We start from the raw sequence: 24,863 nt of genomic DNA on the forward strand, positions 1-24,863 counted from the left end.
GACTCAATGGCTGCATCTAAAATCACATAGGCTAGTTCCCTACTAAATAGTGGGCCCTATTTTAACGATCTAAGCGCATGGTCTAAAGATGCACTTAGGGCGTTTCCGAATCCACTTTTGCTAGTATAACGACGCATCCCGGCGCATGACTCCATCCTGTCTGGAGTATTGTTTGTGTTTATTACGCTTCCGGCTTCGCTACTGTTCGAACGCTCTTGCTTATTGCTCTGCACTTTGCTCCCTATTTATGCACTTTTCTCAGATCTCTCTAAGATTTTAACTTCAGCAGATCAGCACAGTGCTCAAACAACACATTTTTTGGGGGGGAAAATGTAGACTCTTTGCCTCCCACTGCCAGCAGCTTACATTCCGGAGACGAGAAAACACAGCTGTCTACATTCAAACAGACAAGAGAAAATGCCTCTCGTGGAATCTACTTGTTGCATGAACTGCCACAGACTTCCACAAAGAATTGTGGTTCTTGAAGCAAAGTTATTTGCTGGACTTCCAAAACAGGCGGAACACACAGCAGATGGTAATCATGGACCCCCTCAACATACAGCCGGTGAGTCCTGTGAATCTCAACAGTTTATACCAAGTGTAGAGAAACAAGCCAAAACTGATTGACATACTAATCGATGGCACAAACAGGGAACAAGACCCAAAGGCACTGGACACATCAGATTGCCACGAGTATCTCGTATTGCTGCCATAGCATCCTCTACCCCAGATACGGCTATGACAAGACTTGTAAACACTGGTATTCTACCACCCGCTATACATCTTGAGAACAGATTTGAAGCATTAATGAATGTGGGAGAGGAATCCCCAAATGTGATTGAACATAGATCATATCAGCCAGCAGCTAACATCGTTACTAACAAATGCTCAAGGTCAAGCAGACAGCGGCATTCAGCTCAGAGCGCAGCCGAGCCCAGGACTCTGATAGTGGGCGACTCTATTATCAGAAACATCAGTAGCAGGACTACAACTACATGCTGCTTTCCTCAAGCAACCGTCTCTGATGTGAACAAGGAACTTCGGAACATTCTGATGAAACACAAGACTGCAAATCAAATCATCATCCATGTGGGGAAGAATGATATTCGGAAAGAGAAGTCAGAACTGCTTAAGAAGGATTTCAGTGAACTCTTTGAAACACTTCAAAGACTTGAAGTTCAGACGTTCATCAGTGGACCACTCCCAGCAAGGGGAACTAATATGTTTTCATGGCTGCTTGGGCTGAATACATGGCTACAAAGAATCTGCAGTATAAAAGGAGTCAACTTCATCAACAACTTCAATCTTTTCTGGGGCCATAGACAGCTGTTTAAACTGGATGGCCTCCACCCAACCAATCTTGGTGCAAGAGTGCTAAAGGACAATATCTATTTCTCCCTCCGTCATCCTTCAGTGGTGTGTGCCAATCCACTCGGCCTGGATGGCACACACACACCTAGTCAGAATATGAGTAACCACAGGACTTCATATCAGCTTCAGAGTCATCATATGGTTGACACAACCCACAAGGACATTTATAACGCCATGCAGCCAAAACAAGCTCTCCTCATGGAGACTATCCCGGCTGAGCCCTGCCCACAGAGCTCATCACAAACAGATTGTGACATATTACATCAGCTACAAGACTCAGCACCCAAGGACGACATTCTGGAAAACAGCCAGGACAACATATCACAGCCACGGGAAACACCAGAGCCAGAGCCCCGCTCACCAGACACATTATCCCTCTCTCCAGCATCTCCACTTCTAAGCTTCTCACAGAAAATGGAGGAACTGGTGTATGCTGGGACCAAACTCTCCCATTCTTTCGCTGCAAGCCCCTAGATATCAACTAAAAAACGGCGGGCCCCTCAACCACCAAAGACTGCAGGCCCAGATCTCCCTCCTCCTCCTGTGAGAGCTCTTCGGCTGCTGCCACAACGCCAGGGCCCAAACCCTCCTCCATCGGCTGTAAGTGAACCAAAAACAACTGAAAACAGCTCTCAGTGATATGTGTCGGGTCCCCGCTATATTAGCAGCAACATTCACCAATGTTTACAGAACAAGCGGGAACCCAGTGTGCCTGTAGCTTTCTCTATCTCTGTTTTAGCACGTGATAGAAAGTCTCAGGCCTTCTCAAGCCGTATGGCTGACCCATCTAATCTGTGGCCTGTAATGCACCAATCTAAGATTGCTGTAGAGAAAAAATGTAATTCCATCAAGTTAGCATTTTTAAACATTCGCTCCCTAAAAAATAAATAATTTCTGATCAATGATTTAATAACCACAAACAACCTGGATTTTATGTTTCTAAATGAAACATTGCTAGAAGACAACTGCATTGCAACAGTCCTCAATGAAACAGCCCCTCCTAACATTCATTTTATAAGTGTCTGCAGGACTGTTAGGAGAGGTGGAGGTGCAGCTGCTCTATTTAACGATGTTTATCAATGCAAGCAAGTGTCATTTGGTCAGTATCTGTCTTTTGAATACCTGGGTATTGTGCTGAAAGGTGCTCCACGCATTCTGTTTATCATTATTTACAGGCCTCCAAAATACTCTCCAGCCTTTGTGGAAGAGTTCACAGAACTGTTATCAATGATTTCCTCAGAGTTTGACAGTTTTACTATTGCAGGGGATTTTAATATTCACATAGATAATGCAGAAATCAAAACTGCAAAAGAAATGATAACTGTTTTAAACACTTTTGACCTGATTCAGCATGTGCATGGACCCACACACAATCGTGGACACACTCAAGATTTACTCATCAGTTGAGGTCTAAAAATGTAATCTATTGTTATTAAGGATGTAGCACAATCTGATCACTTCTGCATTTTCTTTGATATATTGATCTCTGTTACCACTGAATCTAGATCTGTCTCTGTCAGAAAGAGATGCATTAACAAGAACACTAGTGCGCTATTTATGAAGGCTATATCTTCAACACCAAGCATTTCTGCAGACTGTTGATCTTCTCCTGGATTCATTTAACTCAAAAGTTAAGAATGTTATTGATGATATATATCATCAATAAAGCAAATGCAATGAGTTTGCTTCCTTCTTTTCTGAGAAAATCAATAATATCAGAAAGGAGATTGGCACATCCTCAAGTTATGCAGAGGTCACACAGATTCGACCGCAATTTCAAAAAGAAGTGCCTATGTCTGTTTTTGAAACAATTGATAGCAACATTTTGGAAGAAATAGTACAGCACCTTAAATCGTCAACCTGCTATCTTGACACACTTCCCACATCTTTTTTCAAAAGTGTGCTTAACTGTTTAGAAGCAGATCTCTTAGAAGTGGTGAACGCTTCACTTCTTACTGGGACTTTTCCAAACTCCCTGAAAACTGCAGTTGTTAAGCCCCTTCTGAAAAAGCGCAATCTTGATAACACAATGTTGAGCAACTATAGACCAATATCCAATCTTCCTTCCATAGGTAAGATTATTGAAAAGGCAGTTTTTAATCAGCTGAACAACTACTTAAACTCAAATGGATACCTGGACAATTTTCAATCTGGTTTCCGAGCGCATCACAGTACAGAGACAGCGCTTATTAAGATAATAAATTATATTCGCTTCAATTCTGATTCTGGCAAAATATCAGTGCTGGTACTACTAGATCTTGGTGCTGCGTTTGACACTGTTGATCATAACATACTTCTAGAGAGACTGGAAAACTGGGTCGGGCTCTCTGGGATGGTACTCAAATGGTTCAGGTCATACTTAGAAGGAAGAGGTTATTATGTGAGTATAGGAGAGCATAAGTCTAAGTGGACATCCATGACATGCGGAGTCCCACAAGGCTCAATTCTTGCACCACTCTTGTTTAGCCTGTATATGCTCCCACTAAGTCAAATAATGAGAAAGAACCAAATTGCCTATCACAGCTATGCTGATGATACCCAGATTTGCCTAGCCTTATGCATGACTACAGCCCCATTGACTCCCTCTGCCAATGCATTGATGAAATAAACTGTTGGATGTGCCAGAACTTTCTTCAGTTAAACAAAGGGAAAACTGAAGTCATTGCATTTGGAAACAAAGATGAAGTTCTCAAGGTGAATGCATACCTTGACACTAGGGGTCAAACAACTAAAAATCAAGTCAAAAAATCTTGGGGTGATTCTGGAGACAGACCTTAGTTTTAGTAGTCATGTCAAAGCAGTAACTAAATCAGCATACTATCATCTCAAAAATATTGCAAGAATTAGATGTTTTGTGTCCAGTCAAGACTTGGAGAAACTTGTTCATGCCTTTATCACCAGCAGGGTGGATTATTGTAATGGTCTCCTCACCGGCCTTCCGAAGAAGACCATTAGACAGCTGCAGCTCATCCAGAACACTGCTGCCAGGATTCTGACTAGAACCAGAAAATCTGAGCATATCACACCAGTCCTCAGGTCCTTACACCGGCTTCCAGTTACATTTAGGATTGATTTTAAAGTACTTTTACTCGTTTACAAATCACTCAGTGGCCTAGGACCTAAATACATTGCAGATATGCTCACTGAATATAAACCTAACAGACCACTCAGATCATTAGTATCGAGTCAGTTAGAAATAGCAAGGGTTCACACAAAACAAGGGGAGTCCGCTTTTAGCTATTATAGCTATCCTCAGTTGGAACCAGCTTCCAGATGAGATCATATGTGCTAAAACATTAGCCACATTTAAATCCAGACTCAAAACTCATCTGTTTAGCTGTGCATTTGTCAAATGAGCACTGTGCTATGAGCACTAGTTGTGCAACTTGCACTAATCATTTTCTATTCTTAACTGTTTTAAATTCTTTTTAAATCAATTTTTATATCTTGTTTTTATTATTATTATTATTTAATTCCTTGTTTTTATTGTTGTGACTTTTTTTTCACTTCCTTTTATGTAAAGCACTTTGAATTACCACTGTGTATGAAATGTGCTATATAAATAAACTTGCCTTTATGGATTACCCCTTTTGACAAGCTCTTTGGATTCTGTTCGCCGATCGAAGACCCACGCTTGTCCTAGGATTACTCTTTGTCTTGCCTGTGTTGTACCAGTTTGCCATTGTCTGAACCGTGCCTGCTTTATGACCACGTCTCTGAATAAAAGCCTTGCAAATGGATCCACACGTCTCACGTCTCGTTCGCCCCGTGACAAGAGCAAACGGATCTGCTCATAGGCGAGCAAATAGGTAGGCTAATTCTGATACACGCAATGACTATCCATTATGACATGTATGACATTTTCATATTTATGTAGCCTACACAATAATTTTCTTTTACACTGTAATTCTTTAATTTTAAATATTTGGCATGTTTGTGTGCTGCTGCGAGTCCCTGTGTGTAATAAGCAAAGAATGCGCGTTGTGGACCCACCCAGAGTCGCATTTTTTACTAACGCACTCTTTAAATAACAAAAAATATATATATATCGCGCCATTGACTTTAGACTTTAGACCAGGTTTGAGTTGGTCTATGGCCCAGTCTATTTTCAGTTCTTCAAAATAGCAATGCGCCAACAATTCGCTTGAACACACCTCTTTTTTAGACCAGCACGCCCATGGGTGCACAAATGGGCGCAAATGCATTTGCTATTTAAACAACGTGGCACAGGACGGGACAATGAGAACTGCGTCGGGCTGAAACTATCAAAAACACTTGCGCCCCATTGCGCAGGGTGTATGATGAGGGACACTATATGAAAACAGTAGTACCGTATGTCTGAATTCATAGTGTTCATAAAACAACAGCCGAAAGTACCTGGATGACACTAAAGTGTATCTAAACGGACACTACTTACTTGTCTTATTTATTTATAAGCACTTAGCACTTACAGTCTATTGGAGATCATTTGTGAATGGCAGTGGAGAGATGCAATTGAAGCTGGTAGATCACATGACACATGTCTTGATTATGTTCGTAATGCGCACATATAGAATGTAGGCTACTTTTTAATTGTCATTAAGTGATTACTTCTTCAAAAAATTTACTCAGAGAGTATCTGAATAACGTTTGTGATGTAGGCAGTTTTGTGTACAATATTTACCTTAACCCTATAACCTACACTTAAAATTAGACCTAACCGTAAACCTAAGTATAAAATCCTGTTGGTTGATGGGAATGCTGTTTCACAACCTACAAGGATGTTGATCCAGGAAAATATCCAACTTGAGTAAATAACATTTAACACTAGGCGAATTCATGGCTTCAGTTTATGTAGTCATTTTTATCAGCAGGCTGATTTACGAACCTCTGCAGCCTTCTGCAGTGGTTGTAGATCACCTCCCTTGCCTGGATATATTACACAAAACTGTGCGTAATAGCTTGTGGATTGTCTGACCTCCAGCCTATCAATGTCTGGTGGGGCCAGACTCCCTGATTTATCTGTTACTGGTGATGAATCTTCAGCTGTAAACAATGAGGTACACCATGTCCTTTTGTTCATATAAATAAAACCTCTGTTTTGGAAAAATGGTTTTGTTTTGGAGGTTGTGTAGGCAGATTCTTGTTCTCGCCACAGAACTGAGGGAAATTGTCATATTTCATGGTGAAGGAGACCATGTGTCCACTGTACAATCGTTTTAAGTTTGTGATTCAGCTGCTTAGAGATGAAAGAATGTGTGCTTCCTTAAAAGGCGTCTTACTGGGCAGAAACAAATGAGTCCGGATCTTCTAACATCATCTGTTGGTCCTGAAACAATATTTCAGTCTAACAAATCCAAACCCAATTCTTAACCTCAGCCCTATAAATCAGAAGGAAATAATCTGTTGATAAGATCGATGTTCAAGCCACAACAAGGATGTTGATCCAGGAACATGTCATTATGGTAAACATGGAAAATATACTTTCAAATGCAGTTAACACTAGATATTTTCTGCTGTTTTTTCTTGCTTCTGGTTTGTCTGAGGTTCTTAAACATCTTGAAATTGAACTAAACTCATATTACCACTATTGTTATATGAGATATGAATTGAGGAGAGATCCTAAATTAATCTTTAGTAATTAAATTCATTCATCAGTCATTGTTGACTTCATCATTCTTTAGTCATGATTAAATACATCCATCAGTCTTTATTAAATATGTCTGTTCATAAAAACCGTTCACTTTCCAGCTTTCAGAGAGGCAGCAGAGAAATTATGTTCAATCACCAAAGACGAAGCCAAGTTAATTTGATTATGTCTAATTCTCGTGTATTTAAACTGGAAGAATAAACAAAATTAAATTTGATAAATTGGCAGAACAGGTCATTATAAATTCAAGTCTCATAATGTAATAGCAATTATAACTGAAAACATTCATTAAGACTAACAAAAATCAAACAGCAGAGTCTTTTATCATTTCACTGACAATCAATAATTAATTCCAACTCAAAGGTTAGCTGCTATGTCTGATTAAATTCTGCTGAAAGTCTGCTAGATTATTTTCAGTGCTTGCGTACATACACAGTCAGTCACCTCAGTCTGTGTTTATCAACTGAGGACAAGCCCAGTTTTAATTTATGGTTTTCCAAGTTATTTTCAACATCTGCACTGATTTTATATTTTAAGCAAGTGCAAATGTGCAAACAAGTTTACAGCTGAATACATAGAAAATTCTGGTTCAACTATAGTTTCATCTTGCACATCATTTTCAAGCCATGTAATAATGGCTAGTTTTAGCAATATTGATTTGATGAAATTTGAATAGCAACTACCATTCCGTGGACATCTTGAGAGAGGTTTCTGTGTGTGAAATGACAGAGATAAAGATAGAGAGAGAGAAAGCTTGGTTCAAGGAGGTCACGACTTGGACGCTGTTATCTTTGATTCATTGCCTCTCAGAGACATTGTCCATTTCTGGGGAAAAATTTTTTGAGCCAATCACCTGAGCCACAAATGCTGTGAGGCTGGTCACTCTATATCAGAACTCCTTCCAGCAGAGAAGGGAACAAAACTATTTCTCCCTGTTACAAGGTCTTCAAAAATTGAGTACTCGTAAAGCATCAGCTTTTGCAATTTGTCGTTCCAAGCCCTTCTGTGAAAGGCAAAATTAGAAAGTCGTTCACACTGCTCTCTCCAATACAACAGCAGAAATAACAGAAATACATCCTTCAAAATTCAGCTATTCCTCTAGAGTTCCATAACAATAATAAGAGCAGTTCATTCAAAAATTTGATTGTTGTCATTATTTGCAATTACAAGGTTGATATGGAAAAGCAGCCTGGAACTTAAAGGATAAGTTTGCAGAGTTCTAACAAGCTTTGTATTGTTACAATGTTGTATATGTAAATAAACAATGTGTACTATTTCTCTGTGTTACCTGCACCCAGATGTTAACGCAAAATACGTCAGTTTGCGACTTTTCCAGTGTTTTTCCTGCCTAGACAGCCAAGTTTTATTAAGTCAATTCCCCCTGCTGGAGAGCACTGTACTTAACAAAGAAGATTACTAACTATGTTAGCGTCTACCAACGGAAGATTACAGTCTGTTTATCATAAGTGTGCGCTACAGGTTTGTTGATTGCCGCTTTACGCTTGGGTGGATTCTGATTGTCAATTTTTTTTAATTTTTTTTTTATCATTCATCAGATGGGGAAAAAAAATAAAAAATTCTGAAATTTGATTACACCAATACTCTTCATGTTTTGTTTATCTGCATCGTAATCGTTAAAATAGAATTAGAACAATTATTAATACTTTATAGTAAGTTTATGGTAAACATTACAGTTATCATCTTTAAAGGTATCGTTCACCCAAAAATAAAAATTAGTTGTTCATTTACTCATGCCATCCAAGATGTAGGGGACGTTTTTCCTCAGTAGAACAGTAAAAAATATTTTTAGCTAAAACCATGGTCCTTAAAATGCAAATACCATTTTTTTTTTTACAACATATTACCTGTAATCCATAGCCTCAGGCAAATTGGGAAGTCTGATTCTTTTCCACAAACTGATTCTTTCAGAGTGTCTGTTTCAATAAACTGGTTCAAAAAATGATTCATCAGTTTATGTAATCATGCAATTGCATAACGTATATTGGGTGTGTTAATATATATTATTAACACACCCAATAATTATGTAAAACGAGGATGTTTACATGTCTAAAATATATAAACTAGTCTTAATCAACTTACCTTTTTACATAAACAATGAGAAACCATAACTTTTACTTCTGTCCGAGTCGGAGCTGTTTCCTCAGTTCAGTGTACTGCTGGAGTAACTGGAGTTGGCACAATCTGTATTGTTAAAAGCACTATATAAATAAAAGTGACTTGACATGACTTGACTGTTCACTCTGCCTGAGGCTATGGATTACAGTTAATAATATTTTAAATAATGTTCAGTTTCTTGCACAGACTGATCGTTTCGCTTCATAAGACCTCAATATATTGCCAGGAGCCACAGGTCTTAATTTTGTGTTCTCTGATATGCTTCTTTTTTTTTACTCTCAAAGTGACGGTGACCTCTGACTTGGATTTTATGAATCCCCAAGAGCCATTTATTCAGCTAAAAATCTTCTTTACTGTTCAAATGAAGAAAAAAACGTCACCTATATCTTGGATGGCCTGAAGGTGAGTAAATTAACGGCAAATTTTCATTTTTGGGTGAACTATCCCTTTAATTTATTTCTAGGCATAGCTGCTTGTCTCTGACTAAACTGAATTTGGAGAGCGGCTCGCATTGTTTGAATCCTTACAAAACATTGAAATACAGTGGACAGTGGTTCAAGTGATGTTCTGTGTGTATAATGTTCAAGTGATAAATAAGAAGGGACAAGTACTTAATTTAAAACAGCTAGAACATCCCCTGCTCCTCCAGTTGTTGTCTAGTTACAGTGGTAAACATTTGCAGCTAGCATACTGAGATGCTCACGTTGAGGACATAATCATACTGCGAATTTGGATCCAAAAGGGAGGGAGTACGACTGAATTTGGGTTTGGACCAAGCAATCAAGGAAACAGCTTCAGTCAGTGTCTGTGAAAAGACCATGAGTGTGAAAGAAAAAGGCCTGTCATCCTCATATTGTATATGACAAACAGATATGATGGATGACCCATAGTTTATTTGAAAATACATTTTTGCTTTTTTTTTTTTTTTTTATCAGTCAAGGTACAATAACCAGATGAAATACAAGTGCAAAAGTAAATAAGGATAGAGACAGCAAGAAAAAGTGCATGTGTGAGTGGGTAGGTGTGTGTCAACATATATATGAGCCTCAGAGTGACAGCCACCATTTCACTGAATCAAATCATTTCGTTTCTGCAAGGCCGTTGCTTCATGCAAATCGCCGGAAGAGTGGCTTAGAGAGGGATTGCTTGATGTCTGTGTATATTAGAATGGCATGAACGGTCATCTAAAGCACCGTGTGAAAACAAAATCCTGAGATAAGGACAATCAGCAATAGTTAAACAGCTAGCTTCAATTTTATTGTGAGATTGAATTCAAATAAGTTTATTTACAAAGACCCTTTGAGCCATTATCTTCGTTTTTCATCCTCTATATCGCAAATATATATATAAATAAAATGTGAATTATACATTAAAAAATAATTTTAACATATCACAGCACAATTTGGTCAGTATCAACCAAAGTTTTGGTACATAATGTTTTTAAATGTAAACACATCTGTTAATACAAACAACATTTCACAAAAACAGACCCACAAATATACATGTTCAAAAGTACTGTATGTTACATTGTAAATGGTTTGCAGAGTGAAAGTCTGTTTTCAGTGTTTTCTCAAAATGTGCCAGGTAAAAGCATTCACGCTCATGTAAATATAATAATTAAAAACTATAAAGGGCTGGTGGCTGTTTTTGTAAGACCTTCACACAGACAAACAGGTTTTGATGTGTGAACTGAGATCCCTGAAGCAAAACTGGACTGGTGATTTTGTTGGCTGTGTGTTTGTGCTACATGTGGAAAATAAAATAAAAAGTCAACTAAATAATTAGGCACCACTTGACTATTTGGAATTCTGACTCACTCATCTTTCCCTTGTTAAAACAAGTTTCAGTATCTGCAGGCTGTTGCCACAGACAATAATTTCTAAATAAATAATACAGTCATGCTGGTGCCATGCTGTCAGCCCTGCCCACCGTGAACTGGTCAAAAATCTTGCTCAGATACGTTCTAGCTGCGATTTTGCATTCTGTGTAGTGGACAAATTGCTTTTTGCAATAAACAAATGCACTTTAATGTAATTTCAAAGGGGTGTAAAAATGGAAATGCGCTTTAGTGCAAAACTTTGTGTCCTAGCAACGGAACTATTTTTCTCTGCGGATGAATTTCTGGTTATGCATTACAGATGTAATTCCTGTGAGTGACTCTTCAAATAAACAGTCCCTTTCTGGTGCATATCCTGTTACTGGCCTTTACATGATTTTCATAAGAATATACACAGTGCTTTTCAACATTTATGCCATATAATGCCTTTTAGACTTCCATCATTAATGTATTATTGTTTGTTTTTATATGCTGAAGAACTGGTCAAAATGATTCTCTGTCGCAAGAGAGAACATGTACTGAATCCAGAATATTCCTTTAACAAAAACAACACTAGCGCAGTTGAATGCAGTTATATTTTACAAACAATTCTCAATTCTCATCCTAAATTCAAGCAGGATCCACACAGAAGCCCATAGTACTAATTAAACGTGGCTTTCTCATTTCCTGCAGACAATTTAAGTTAAAAGGAGACATTTAGTTCTACAGTGGACAGGTATATACCTTCCATGTCAACAGAAATACATCAGCAAACCCATAACTTGTGTGAGTCATCGCTTTTTAAAGCAGCTTTCGATTTTCCTTCAGGAAATTGGAGAACATGGGGGAATAAGTGGATGTTTTCATGTCATCATTCAGTAATTCTACAAGTGACATTTTCAAAGGCAGATGAATTACTCTGTGTGATATATATATGTACATCATGTGTGTCAGGTATTTTTCTTACATAGAAGAATACTGATTTTTCTTGAAATTACATTCATCTGGCATGTTGATTGCAAATGTGACAGCTTTACAGATGACAACAATATACAGTAGAAAGCACATTTACATTACTGTTTTTATCTTTTTCTTTTTTCACGTACACATCTACAGTATGTTGTCATATTTGCACATGCCAACCCATTACAAGGGTTAAGTTTATAAAAAGTGAACCACAGCAAGTGAACAATCCACTTTGATCCGTCAAGTCCTGTCAACGATAAAATAAAATTCTTTGTTATGTATTTTAGATGAAATACATTCATAATATTTTCAAAGTATTGAACTGACAGAACATCCCGCAAGGTTTAATGGAGGAGATAATACAGATCTTTGTGTTGAAACATTCATACCGCAGGGGTAGAAACACCTCCCTGTCTTCATGCCGTTGTTAGTCTGTGCCACCACACTGTTCCTCTGTGCAAATTACTTTCAGATGAAAGGAGAAGCAATTTGCTGTTAACACTTTCCAGAGCCATTTGAGTGCACGACCCGCCTGTACGTTCACACAAGATGATGGCTGCTTAAAGATTAGAAAGCACAAATTTGTCGTATGGTAACATCTGAAACTTTTTCATGATGAAGAACCTTCTTCTATGATGAACAAAACTGTATACAGTCATCTTTCCTACAGATGGAGAGGCATTTTGCACAGCAAGATCCAGAAATATTTGTGAAAATGTTCCTGCTTCAAATGTAAGTATATTCAGCCAACATGCACATCTTGTTGAAGATGACGAATTGAAGAAGATGATCAGATTATCTTCCAAACATTAAGTTCACAACATAGAATTTAGCTAGGTCATGTTGTTGTGAAGTTGCCACCAGCACAATTTCATTTAACACAGGGACATAGACAGCAAGACCTTGAGAGTGAGGCAAAGCACTTCCAAACTCCTTTCCCACAGTAGAGTCTACGCCAGCATAGATGGGAGACACACCTTGATGACAAGCAGATCGGACATGGCAAGGTGTGCCATGAAGAAATCGGTGATGGTATGAAGTGTCTTAAATTTGGAAACCACACAAATCACCAGGAAGTTCCCGCTACAATAAATCCTCCATAGTTTTGAACTGGCATTAGGAATCCTTTCAGTATGCTCACCTAAACCATAAAAACAGAGAGAAGGGTAATTTAGATAGATAGATAGATAGATAGATAGATAGATAGATAGATAGATAGATAGATAGATAGATAGATAGATAGATAGTGAGTTTGACAGACAGACAGACAGACAGATAGACAGATAGACAGACAGATAGATAGATAGATAGATAGATAGACAGACAGATAGATAGATAGACAGACAGATAGATCACCTCAGACATCTGTTGCATTGAGATGTGTCGTTACTATATCTTGAGCTTCTAAAGCCTTTTTGGGTTTGCTGCGAACCGCTGTGGCAGCCTGGCCCTCGGCGTTCAACAAATCAAGCCGTTTCTTGCAACTGAAGACCGCAACAAAGGCGCTGCGGTAGTTCCGGTTCATCCAACCATACACCAGTGGGTTGGCAAACGTTGAGCACATGGCCACAATGTGGAAAACAGTGTAAAGAAGCCTGAAGTCCTTCATGTCCAACACGTTGTGGTCAATGTCAATGGCGAGCTGGAAGGCGTGGAAAGGCAACCAGCTGACCGCAAACACCACGACCTGCAACATACACGGTGAGATGTTACATCTGCACACATGCTGCATCAGTACTGGTCAAGCTGCAATTAAAGCCTGATCTACATTCTGGTCTAGTTCTCTGTTTATATTATTGGCAACTACAACATCTTTCAAAATAACTGTGGCAAAAATAGCTCTAAAATATTTGGGTTACAGAAGACTGCTTCTTATGTGGAAATGCTCTTGGGAAAGATGCATGCTGTTCTAGCAGTACAGGCTCTAAACAATAAAAAAAAATAGAAAGTACACACAAAATATAAAAATGTGCAAAGTCCTTGATGTGAATATCAGAAGTATCAACTGTAGAAGTCCAGGTTTTAAGTCTATCTATCTATCTATCTATCTATCTATCTATCTATCATGTGTGTGTATACACCTTCCAAAAGTTCAGTTAGCTATTTTCAGGAAGTTATTTAACACTTTTATTATGTAAGGATGCATTAAATTGATAAAAAGCGACAGTAAAGACTTTTGAATTCTGTTTCAATAAATGCTTTTTTGAATTATCTATTTATCAAAGAATCCTGAAACAAATGCTATAATTGTTTCCAACACTGATTATAGTAAGAAATGTTGAGCACCAAATCAGCATATTAGTAGAAAGCTGAAAATTCAGCTTTGCATCACAGGAATAAATTACTCTCTAAAATATATTCAAATAGAAAATGGTTATTTTAAATTATAATAACATTTCACAATATTACTGTTTTTACTGGCATTGAGAGCCGTGGTAAAAACCCATTTTGGTCAACCACTAGATGTTGGTCATCGTTTTCATTATCAGGCTTTTTGCTGTATACATGTGAACGCCTATAATAATATGAAGATACAGGAACACTACGATATAATATTTGCTCAGGAAAGCTGGGAACTGTACACACCATGGTAACCAGCATCTTGGTGGTCTTGCGGCGGCGCTGATGCCTGTCATTGCGACCAACTGGGCTGACGTGATTGCGGAGTTTACTCCAGATACGGATGTAGGCAAAAGAGATGATTGCTAGAGGCAACACATATTGCAGCAGCAGCGTGGAGATTCTGAAGAAAGAAAACAGCCATCATCGGCATAAGTGCAGCTGAAGAGTGTCATTATGTTATTGTTAAAGACGCTTTCAGAAAACATGCAATCTTGCTCCAAAATTAAACAAGCTATGACTCATTTTAGCAGTAATTTATCTGTTACAGAACAAACAAGCTTTCAAAGATGAAAATAGATCTTGAATCTAAATCTAAATCATCCACAGTAATCATCCTCTTTGAAAATGTTTGTCAAAATATAGATGATATCTGTTCACATAAATATCAACATTTAATCTTCATAAATTTGTATATTTATAAAATATACAGATCTGTGTGCTTTCAGTGCAATTTGAAGACAGTGACATTTGATAAATGAACACAGCATACATTTGTGCCTCCTTGAGGGCCTGAGGAAACTGTAATAATGCAGTTCATTAAAATATGCATGTCTGGTACTCACGAGTATAGAGTGCTGTCTGTACTACTGTCAGGCCACTTCTCTCCACAAACCTCAATGGAGTTATCTGGAGAAAGATCTACGATTCCATACTCCCTGAATATGGCCAGTGGGCTTGCCAGAACGGCGCTTACCACCCAGGTGATGGCAATGACCAGAAAGCAGGTGTCCTTTGACATTCGAGTGTCTAGGTGATAAACGATGCATCTATGCCGATCCAATGCAATTACGTTTAATGTAATTGTAGAGACGTGGACGGCGAGACCTTGAGCGTATGGCAGAGTGAAACAAAGCACTTGTCCAAACTTCCATTCCCTGAGGAGAGTGTAAGCCAGCGTGAACGGGAGACACAATGTGTTAACGAGCAGATCGGCCACGGCTAGGTTTGCAATGAAGAAGTTGGTGACGGTACGGAGTGTCTTAAATTTGTAAACCACATAAATCACCAGGGAGTTCCCCACAACGCCCAAAAGGATGATGGTAGAGTATGCCAAGATCAGGACCACCTGCACCCCAAGAAACTTGGTGCTGTCTCCCAACTCCAACAGCGGATGATTCAGAGTCAAGTCGGATGAATCCTCCCCGATGGCCAGCTCTTTGCTCCCAGAGGAGCCATTGATTAAGCTGAGGGAATCCATTTATGACATGGCCATGTCAGATTTTAGAGAAAGACCAAGCTGCCCTTAGGTTTGACAATCTGAAAACACAGGGTTGATTTGACATTATGAATCTGATCGATATACAAACACAGATAGATAGATAGATAGATAGATAGATAGATAGATAGATAGATAGATAGATAGATAGATAGATAGATAGATAGATAGATAGATAGATAGAAAACATAATATGACAACAACAAAATTCATAAAAGTATGCAATGGACATGCATTACACAGAGGGAACAGTTTGGACTGTATATTATGAAACTGATACCGTTTATTATAAGACTTAAATAACTAATCGGTTTTTCTGGATATATTTCCTTGAATAAATTTCCATTAAAAATATAAAATAATTTCTAACCTCACCATATATTAATGCAAATACATAAAAAATTTGTCTATTTCCAATTCACATGCATATCTTACAATGGACTACCGGATTGTACGGCTCTCCATTCCAGAGTATAAATATTTTATATCTTTTTATAGAGAGTCTGTCAGAGAACATCTTGGCGAGACCATATTATTTTATTTCCACCAGCGAAAGAAGGCGTATCGACTTCTTATGGGGTAACTTGTCAGGTCACTTTCATTAAGGTAAAATGTAGGCTACTCTGCGCGTTAAGAGATCGTTACGCACGGCTTGGCTGCGCTCGTGCACACTCCATCGTCTTTTTCTGAGAGACGAATAGGTACATGGCGAAACCATTATCACTAGGAGCCATAAACACATACTGGAGTCCGTGGAAACTTCATGGCACACTTCCCAGTTCACGGACACTGAAGGCGCAATGGTCCGTGAAGGAGCGCACGAGGCGCACCAATTAAACGAAGAAACTGAGAGGCGTATAAAAGATCGTAGCCTGTATTATTAATGCCCTGTTCAGAGGAATGATGAAAATGCGGGTTTGGACTTAAAATGAACTATATTAGAATGACTTACCGATTCCCAGGCAGCGTTTTCACCTCGCCGTCTCCAACAATACGTCGTGCGCCTCAGGATACATCACCATCAGTTAAACAGAGATCTTTAGAAATGTTATGTAGCTATATTTATAAATTGACATACAATAAACAAGTACATGTTCTTCTGTTTCCTTTTTCAATCAATGTGTTTTCCTGAAGGAAAGGTTGAGGTTCAGGTGAGGTGGGCTGTGGAGCTCAACCGTCTCTGACGCTCGCGACTGAATTGCATTCATCCACACAAGCCAAACCCACAAGTTCAGAGTTCTCCATAGGGAAGAGAGGGAGAGAGATGAATCACGATGGCTAGGCTCAGTTTAGGCTTAATAAAACAAACATTATAAAGCGTGCATAACTTATGCATGCACCATTCAAAAATCGTCATATCTGTTGGGTAAAGGAAAAAACATTAAAACAATATATTTTAGGTTATATGCTGCAAAATTACATAATTTATGCATTGTATTTATTTCCTGGTCAAAATAATGATTTGATATCTGGTATGTTACCTTCAATATGTTTGGTACTTTATTCAATATATATATATACATATATATATATATATATATATATATATATATATATATACACAATTTTAAAGCTTGATGTCTTATGGTCACTATGCATGTAATCTTTTTTTCTTATCTTGTTTTGAAAATCAAATGGTTTGGAAAGGGTAAGCAAATGATTCATGATTTTTAGATTAACTACTCTTATAACCCAGTCAGTGTGAGACGTTTATAAATCTCCCTTTGTTCAAGCAGCATACAATGGTATTTGCATAAATCATTTTGCATATTCAAATATAAACCTATTTATGTGCACAGTTGTTAAATAAGTGGACAAACACAACACTGTGAGGGAGTCAATAAAATGCATGCTTTCACTTTTGTGACTGAGCCTCTCGTGTTTGTTGTAATTAAAAGATGAAGCCCTCAAGTCAGAAACAGTGACTCTAATGGCGTGGTTACGGCTAATAAAGTCTGTCCATCACACTGTGTTTGTACTAATTTTGCTGAATACAGCTAACTATTGATGCATGCTGAACTATCTTGTCATGAGAAATCACATGAAATTTCTGCCTAAATGAATTTTTGTAAAACGCTGTCATACCAATAAATCATATCTACTCCTAATATGATGTATATCCTAAAAAACAAACAAACAGGCAGATTATACAATAAATTATTATTTTTTTAAATACCAGTTTTGTTTCATTTCATACCATACCTTATTTATGTCTGTGTGTGTGTGCCTCAAGAAAGTGTGTGCTTCATATGCATATTTGCGTGAGTTTGTATTTTATGCAGCAACAGGGTCACAGTTGGCCGAGGGCATACGTCTGTGTGATATATATTGGCATATATATAGTGTATGTGTGTGTGTTTTGCCATGTTTCTGTGCTTTAGTCTTAGAAAATGTGTGTTTTTAATATATTAACCGAGCAGTCTATGAGAGTTTGGCTGTGATATATTATGTGGGTTTAATGATAGAGATTAGACCGGCCTTTTGCACAACAAGGCTGTGTGTGTGTGTGTGTGTGTGTGTGCTGTGCATTGGAGAGCACACTGAGCTGCTCTCCAATTCCTCTTATCGCTGCACCATCAGATGTGTGATAAAGAAAAGTAGAGAAATTGAAAATGCTGTTCTGTTCATCTTAAACTTGCTAGTAGTTGCAGTCCTTTTAAAATAAGCTTTTTTTACTAGCGGGTGCAGGACAATATAGTTCATTTATGTAAGTGAGGATAGCAAGATAAAGTAAATGGTGACATATTATACCCAAAATCTTCATACAGTGTAAAACTGATAAAACATTTGTGATCAAAAATGATTCAGACACTTTGACCTGACCATGTTTTGCTCAAGCGTTTTTTCTTTAATTGCTAATGCGACCTTTTTACATCGCAGACTGAACAAAATTAAGCATTGCTTGGTAATTGGTTGACCTAAATTGGTTTTATCTAATTGTGTACTAAAATTTAACAGCTGACAGCTGACAGCTATTCAACCTAATTCATTACATTTCTATCAAAGTTATTTGACATTATCAAGATGAATTTGTTCTGACACAGTTTAACTCTGAGTTTGTGTCATATTGTATTACCATTTTCTAAATTATAGCGAATAAACTGTCATAATATGAGAAATGTTGAAGGTGTATGAATAAATTTTGGTTTGACTGTGTGTGTGTGTGTGTATAGAACAAGTATTTAATTATTAGGGTACAACGGGGCTAAAGGCCCACCTTAAGAAAAAATGTGCTATTAACTGCGCCTAAAATGTATAATTGCGGAAAAAATATATACGTTGTATTGAACATTAACGGAGCAACAGATTTTGTGTGAAAATAAATCATTCAAGTCGTTTATTTTGTTTAAATATCTTATAAATGTATGAGGTGGCAAGAGGGGCATTTTACCGCACACACTATTGATACAAATACTTCAGCTAAAATAATGTTGTTGTTTTTAAATAAAGTCTAAGTTTAGAAAAGTTTGTACTATCTTTTGCTTATTTTGAAAAATTATTAATTTTTGTTCAATAAATATACTGTCATTAAAATGTTAATATCACAAATATATTTTAAAATACAGAAACAAAATCATTTTAATAAGTAAAGATTCTGAAAGTATTGAAGGAGATCCAATAATAATTGAATATATAGGCTATTTACAGTAGTAACAACAAATTATATTTTATTATATGATATGATTAATATCATGTTTTTAAATATGATGGTTTCATTCTAAACATGGTGATTATGTCTAATATGGACACCCAACATAATATATGATTTACCATCTGAATCTAACCATGTCATGTCAACAAATGGAAAAGTCAGCGATCTATTAATTATCATGTTAATTACTGTGCGCCTTTAGCCCCAACAGCAGAGGTGCTTTTTACCCCAAATACCATACTTTTACATATTATTCGTTATTTAAAAACTGTTGCTTTAATTATCTTAAACAAAACTCAAAGTCATAAAGAAGACATTTGTCTCAAAATATATGCATCAATTAATATATGCGATCGCGTCAAAGACCAGACAAATATACACGTGCATCTTGAAAAGCGAATGTTTTGGAAAGTGCTACGCCACGATTTTGTGCCATCTAGTGGTTTAGATGAAAATAATATCAAAGGCGCCTTTAGCCCCGTTGTAGCCTATATATTATATAAATTCAGATTTTCTATAAACTGTATAAAAGAATTCACAGAAAATACCAATTCCACCAACCTCATCTGTGCATGTAGATGTAAACACTTCTGTATTAGATCATAATTTATGCAAATTGTCTGTCACAATTATCATTTTAAGTTGATGTCAACTGTTCAGGTCCACCTCATTTAAAATGCCGTTATTACTTTGCATAATATAACAATACCACTGGGCTTAGTTTTTTAGTGTAGTAATATTTGTTCAATCAGTACAACTCATATACATACATACAGGTGCTGGTCATATAATTAGAATATCATCAAAAAGTTGATTTATTTCACTAATTCCATTCAAAAAGTGAAACTTGTATATTATATTCATTCATTACACACAGACTGATATATTTCAAATGTTTATTTCTTTTAATTTTGATGATTAGAGCTTACAGCTCATGAAAGTCAAAAATCAGTATCTAAAAATATTAGAATATTTACATTTGAGTTTGAATAAATGACCATCCCTACAGTATAAATTCTGGGTATCTCTGGTTCTTTGAAACCACAATAATGGGGAAGACTGCTGCCTTGGCAATGATCCAGAAGACGAACATTGACACCCTCCACAAAGAGGGTAAGTCACAGAAGGTCATTACTGAAAGGTGTGGCTGTTTACAGAGTGCTGTATCAAAGCATATTAAATGCAAAGTTGACTGGAAGGAAGAATTTGGGTAGGAAAAGGTGCACAAGCAACAGGGATGACTGCAAGCTTGAGTATACAGTCAAGCAAAGCCGATTCAAACACTTGGGAGAGCTTCACAAGGAGAGAACTGAAGCTGTAGTCAGTGCATCAAGAGTCACCACGCTCAGACGTCTTCAGGAAAAGGGCCACCAAGCCACTTCTGAACCAGAGACAACGTCAGAAGCATCTTAACTGGGCTGTGGAGAAAAAGAACTGGACTGTTGCTCAGTGGTCCAAAGTCCTCTTTTCAGATGAAAGTCAATTTTACATTTCATTTGGAAATCAAGGTCCCAGAGTCTGAAGGAAGAGTGGAGAGGCACAGAATCCATGTTGCTTGAAGTCCAGTGTGAAGTTTCCACAGTCAGTGATGATTTGGGCTGCCATGTCATCTGCTGGTGTTGGTCCACTGTGTTTTCTGATGTCCACAGTCAACGCAGCCATCTACCAGGAAATTTTAGAGCACTCCATGCTTCCTTCTGTTGACAAGCTTTATGGAGATGCTGATTTCATTTTCCAGCAGGACTTGGCACCTGCCCACACTGCCAAAGGTACCAAAAGCTGGTTCAATGACCATAGTGTTACTGTGCTTGATTGGCCAGCAAACTCGCCTGACCTGAACCCCATAGAGAATCTGTGGGGTATTGTCAAGAGGAAGATGAGAGACACCAGACCCAACAATACAGAAGAGCTGAAGGCCACTATCAGAGCAACCTGGGCTCTCATAACACCTGAGCAGTGCCACAGACTGATCGACTCCATGCCACGCCGCATTGCTGCAGTAATTCAGGCAAAAGGAGCCCCAACTACGTATTGAGTGCTGTACATGCTCATACTTTTCATTTTCATACTTTTCAGTTGGCCAAGATTTCTAAAAATCCTTTCTTTGTATTGGTCTTAAGTAATATTCTAATATTTTGAGATACTGATTTTTGACTTTCATGAGCTGTAAGCTCTAATCATCAAAATTAAAAGAAATAAACATTTGAAATATATCAGTCTGTGTGTAATGAATGAATATAATATACAAGTTTCACTTTTTGAATGGAATTAGTGAAATAAATAAACTTTTTGATGATATTCTAATTATATGACCAGCACCTGTATATAGTAGTCAACATTTGAAGTGGATCAAAAAGGTTCATTAAAGTTGTCCTAAGACAAGAAGGGGTATTGTTTTAGTTTTAGGACAACTTTGATGAAAGGTTTTGATCCACTTCAAATGCTGACTACTGTATACATGCATACAAACAGCATATTAAACCATAAAAGTAGTCTATATAACCATTATATTCGTCCGATATGTGCATTATATTCCATTTTCTGAAGTCATATTTGATTTGAAAACTGCAGTGCTAAAGATAATCAGTGAATAATAACTTAAATTTTCAACATTTTCCTCACATAAAGCTGTTATCTGACTTCAGAAGACTTGTAATATAGTACACTAGTCATATAGACCACTTTTATGGTGCTTTTATAGTTTGACCTTTTGTCTGATCTCTGTGTGTTAGTGCCACTCTCTGCTTCTCCTCATTTGCCCTTTGTACGAGTTCTGAAAAAAAGCCTGGAGCCCAGTTACTTCCAGCCCACCTCTCTCTCTCTCCCTTGCAAGTACAGATGAAGGAGTGCAAGACAAATATACAACTATATTTTGGAGGGATGTACTGTATATCCTCTATACTCGCAGATTGCGAAGCTATCCGTCATTTGACATTTAGATGTGCTGGCACAGCAAGTCCACTATCATGATGTATACCCGTATACAGAAGATGCATCGCTCAGTTCCACAGAGTAATGAAATCCTGATGGACATATGAAGATTTCTGCAATAGAAGGACTTTGGACCAAAGGATAAAATTGTGTACGATGCAAAATTTCAAGGCAGGCAGTTTGGCTAAATTATGTGACAGATTTCACTGATGACAGTGAGCGATCATTTTTTATATACTTGTGACAAATCCTCATGTTTTTCTCTTGGTATCACTGGACGGGGCAAATGTGATTCAGAATAGGACTGCAATTTTTGATTTAGTATCCTTGAGTTTTCACACATAAAAGCTGTAGCTATAATGGTTGAAAATAAAATGGAAAAAGGTCTTTGACCGTGTTTACGTCAATTGATCAAAAGCATTATCGAGTACCCTTACCTTCACAACACCTTCAGCTCCATCTATTCAAACCCTGCTAACTAGAAAACTGATTTGAATCACTTCTGACATGACCGTGGCTGTGTGTGTGTGTGTGTGTGTGTGTATATTTGTTCGCAGGTTAGCAGAGTTCAAGCATGTGTGAGCTCTGACACATCTGATGTGACCCGTACTAGCAACACAGACGCACATGCACATGCATATGCATATATGTGTGTGTGTGTGTGTGTGTAACATTGGAAAGATGACATAAGCATGTGTTTGTATGTGACTGAATCACCAAGCAACAAAAGAAAGTTTTAATCCAGACAGAATTCACTTAGTAAACAACTAAACAACTTTCTGGTCAGTTTTTGCTGTTGTTCTTTTCCTCAAATATAAATTTACTAAAATGAATGAATAAAAAAAATAATAATAATAATAATAATAATAATAATAATAATAATAATATATATATATATATATATATATATATATATATATATATATATATATATATATATATATACACACAGTATATACAGTATATATATATTTTTCAGATTTATTTATTCATTAATTTTAGTAAATATATATCTTAAAAACTTTAAAATGTTTAAATGGTTAAAATTAACCACAGTTTCCTGCCGATAGGAACATTAGTGTCAGTAAAACATCATTTATATTCCTGTTCACACAAATTATGATTACAAGACATATTATCAATTGCAAATACTTTATGACTTTAAAACACTTTTACCATATACATTATTTGTAGACTACCTTTTCCCACTACAAATAACGTTTTGTAGAAAGGCTTCATGTTAAAAATTCTTCATGGAACCATAGAAGCTAATAAGCTTTCATTTGTATAATATAATTTTGCAGAAATGTCACCACAGGCTTGTTTTTCCAATAAGCCTGTGCTGAGTTTATCATAATTGTAAACATCATTGTATTAACATAGCTTGTCACTTTATTGAGTTGTGCCTGGTTAGGAAACAGTGTTCATATTAAGGGTTTTGAAAAATCTCTAACCACAACTATGAGCAATAATTGTGATTCTCGCCTTAGCAAGCACTGCTAATTAATACATTTGTAAACCCATCATTTTTTTTGGACAATGTGTTCAAAAATAATTGTGAAAGGTCTCAGAGTGCAACAGTAATTTATTGCGCCTGACAGCTAATAGTTTCAGTCAATCTAACCAACAGAACGCAGTGTGCTGGGCTGAATCAAGGAAAGCAAAAGAAAACGATGTTATGACTTAGTCAAAATGAGCTACATGCAATGACATTCCTTTTATCTGTCTGTCGGGAGACACTCTGTGTTTATGCCATTGTGTGTGTGATTACTCTAGACCTCTTGTGGATTCATATCAAAGCATTGGCAGCTATGTTTGTGCCATCTAAATGACAGACAGACTTGCTGGCGTGACAGGAGCGTGGGATGAGTGCGCAGGCACATGGCAGATAAAATTACAATTTTTAATGAAATGTAAATTTAGAAAAGATCTTGCCTCATTGAATTGCATGAAGAGTTACAAAAAAAGTGAAAATGAATATTCACAAGTTTGGGGCTGCATTTATTTGATCAAAAATAAAGTAAAAAACTTTATTTTCTGTTTTTAACATGCTTTAAAATGTAATTTATTTCTGTGATGCAAAGCTGAATTGTCAGCATTATTACTCCTGTCTTCAGTGTCACATGATCCTTCAGAAATCAATCTAATATGCTGATTATAACTATTAAAAGGCAGTTGTGCTGCTTAATATTTTTATGGACACCATGATATGTTTTTTTTAGGATTCTTTGATGAATAGAAAGTTCAAAAACAGCATTTATTTGAAACAGAAATCTTTTGTGAAAATGTATTTTCTGTCACTTTTAGTCAAATTAATATAATTATTAATTTTACTTTAAAATAAACAAATAATACTTAAAGGGTGAAGGGTGTGATTTCCACACTACTATGATGAAATGAAATTACAAATGACAAATGCTAGTTTAAAAACAGATTTGGACATGTTTAGTGGCATAAATCTGTTTTGGTCTAAAAATGGAAAATAGTTGACATCAATAACCAGTACAGGAAACCAGAATAAGAA

At 37.0% G+C, this 24,863-nt stretch overlaps 2 protein-coding genes across 3 annotated transcripts; one reads left to right on the plus strand and one right to left on the minus strand.

Moving 5' to 3' along the window:
* The first annotated feature begins 213 nt into the window (after positions 1–213).
* On the plus strand, positions 214–5,099 carry LOC131544473 (uncharacterized). Its single transcript, XM_058782697.1, has 2 exons — positions 214–1,971; positions 4,273–5,099. Exon 1 carries the CDS (start codon positions 739–741, stop codon positions 1,843–1,845), a length of 1,107 nt encoding a protein of 368 aa, XP_058638680.1. The 5' UTR covers positions 214–738; the 3' UTR covers positions 1,846–1,971; positions 4,273–5,099.
* Positions 5,100–10,243: 5,144 nt separating this feature from the next.
* npy2rl (neuropeptide Y receptor Y2, like) lies at positions 10,244–17,231 on the minus strand. Of its 2 annotated transcripts, XR_009271506.1 has the most exons (6): positions 16,709–17,231; positions 15,104–15,797; positions 14,505–14,661; positions 13,275–13,605; positions 12,308–13,059; positions 10,244–12,165 (listed from the first exon to the last, which is right to left on the minus strand). XR_009271506.1 is itself a non-coding variant. In XM_058777153.1 (5 exons), the coding sequence occupies exons 2-4, from the start codon at positions 15,736–15,738 to the stop codon at positions 13,276–13,278; spliced, it is 1,122 nt and encodes a 373-aa protein (XP_058633136.1). In that variant the 5' UTR covers positions 15,739–15,797; positions 16,709–17,231; the 3' UTR covers positions 10,244–13,059; position 13,275. The 2 variants fall into 2 exon arrangements, 1 of the variants encoding a protein (XP_058633136.1); XM_058777153.1 differs by having other exon boundaries at positions 10,244–13,059.
* Positions 17,232–24,863: the final 7,632 nt, after the last annotated feature.

Source organism: Onychostoma macrolepis, chromosome 01 (genome assembly GCF_012432095.1).
Source record: "Onychostoma macrolepis isolate SWU-2019 chromosome 01, ASM1243209v1, whole genome shotgun sequence".
Classification (NCBI taxonomy): domain Eukaryota; kingdom Metazoa; phylum Chordata; class Actinopteri; order Cypriniformes; family Cyprinidae; genus Onychostoma; species Onychostoma macrolepis.

Bases quoted from the DNA above. Each gene is read 5' to 3' on its own strand.
- npy2rl (XM_058777153.1), bottom strand. From the start codon at position 15,738: ATGGATTCCCTCAGCTTAATCAATGGCTCCTCTGGGAGCAAAGAGCTG. The intron at 14,662-15,103 runs GTGAGTACCAGA...TTCTTTCTTCAG, and splicing joins ACAGACAGCACTCTATACTC to AATCTCCACGCTGCTGCTGC. The intron at 13,606-14,504 runs GTGTGTACAGTT...TGTATGTTGCAG, and splicing joins CCAAGATGCTGGTTACCATG to GTCGTGGTGTTTGCGGTCAG.
- LOC131544473 (XM_058782697.1), top strand. From the start codon at position 739: ATGACAAGACTTGTAAACACTGGTATTCTACCACCCGCTATACATCTT.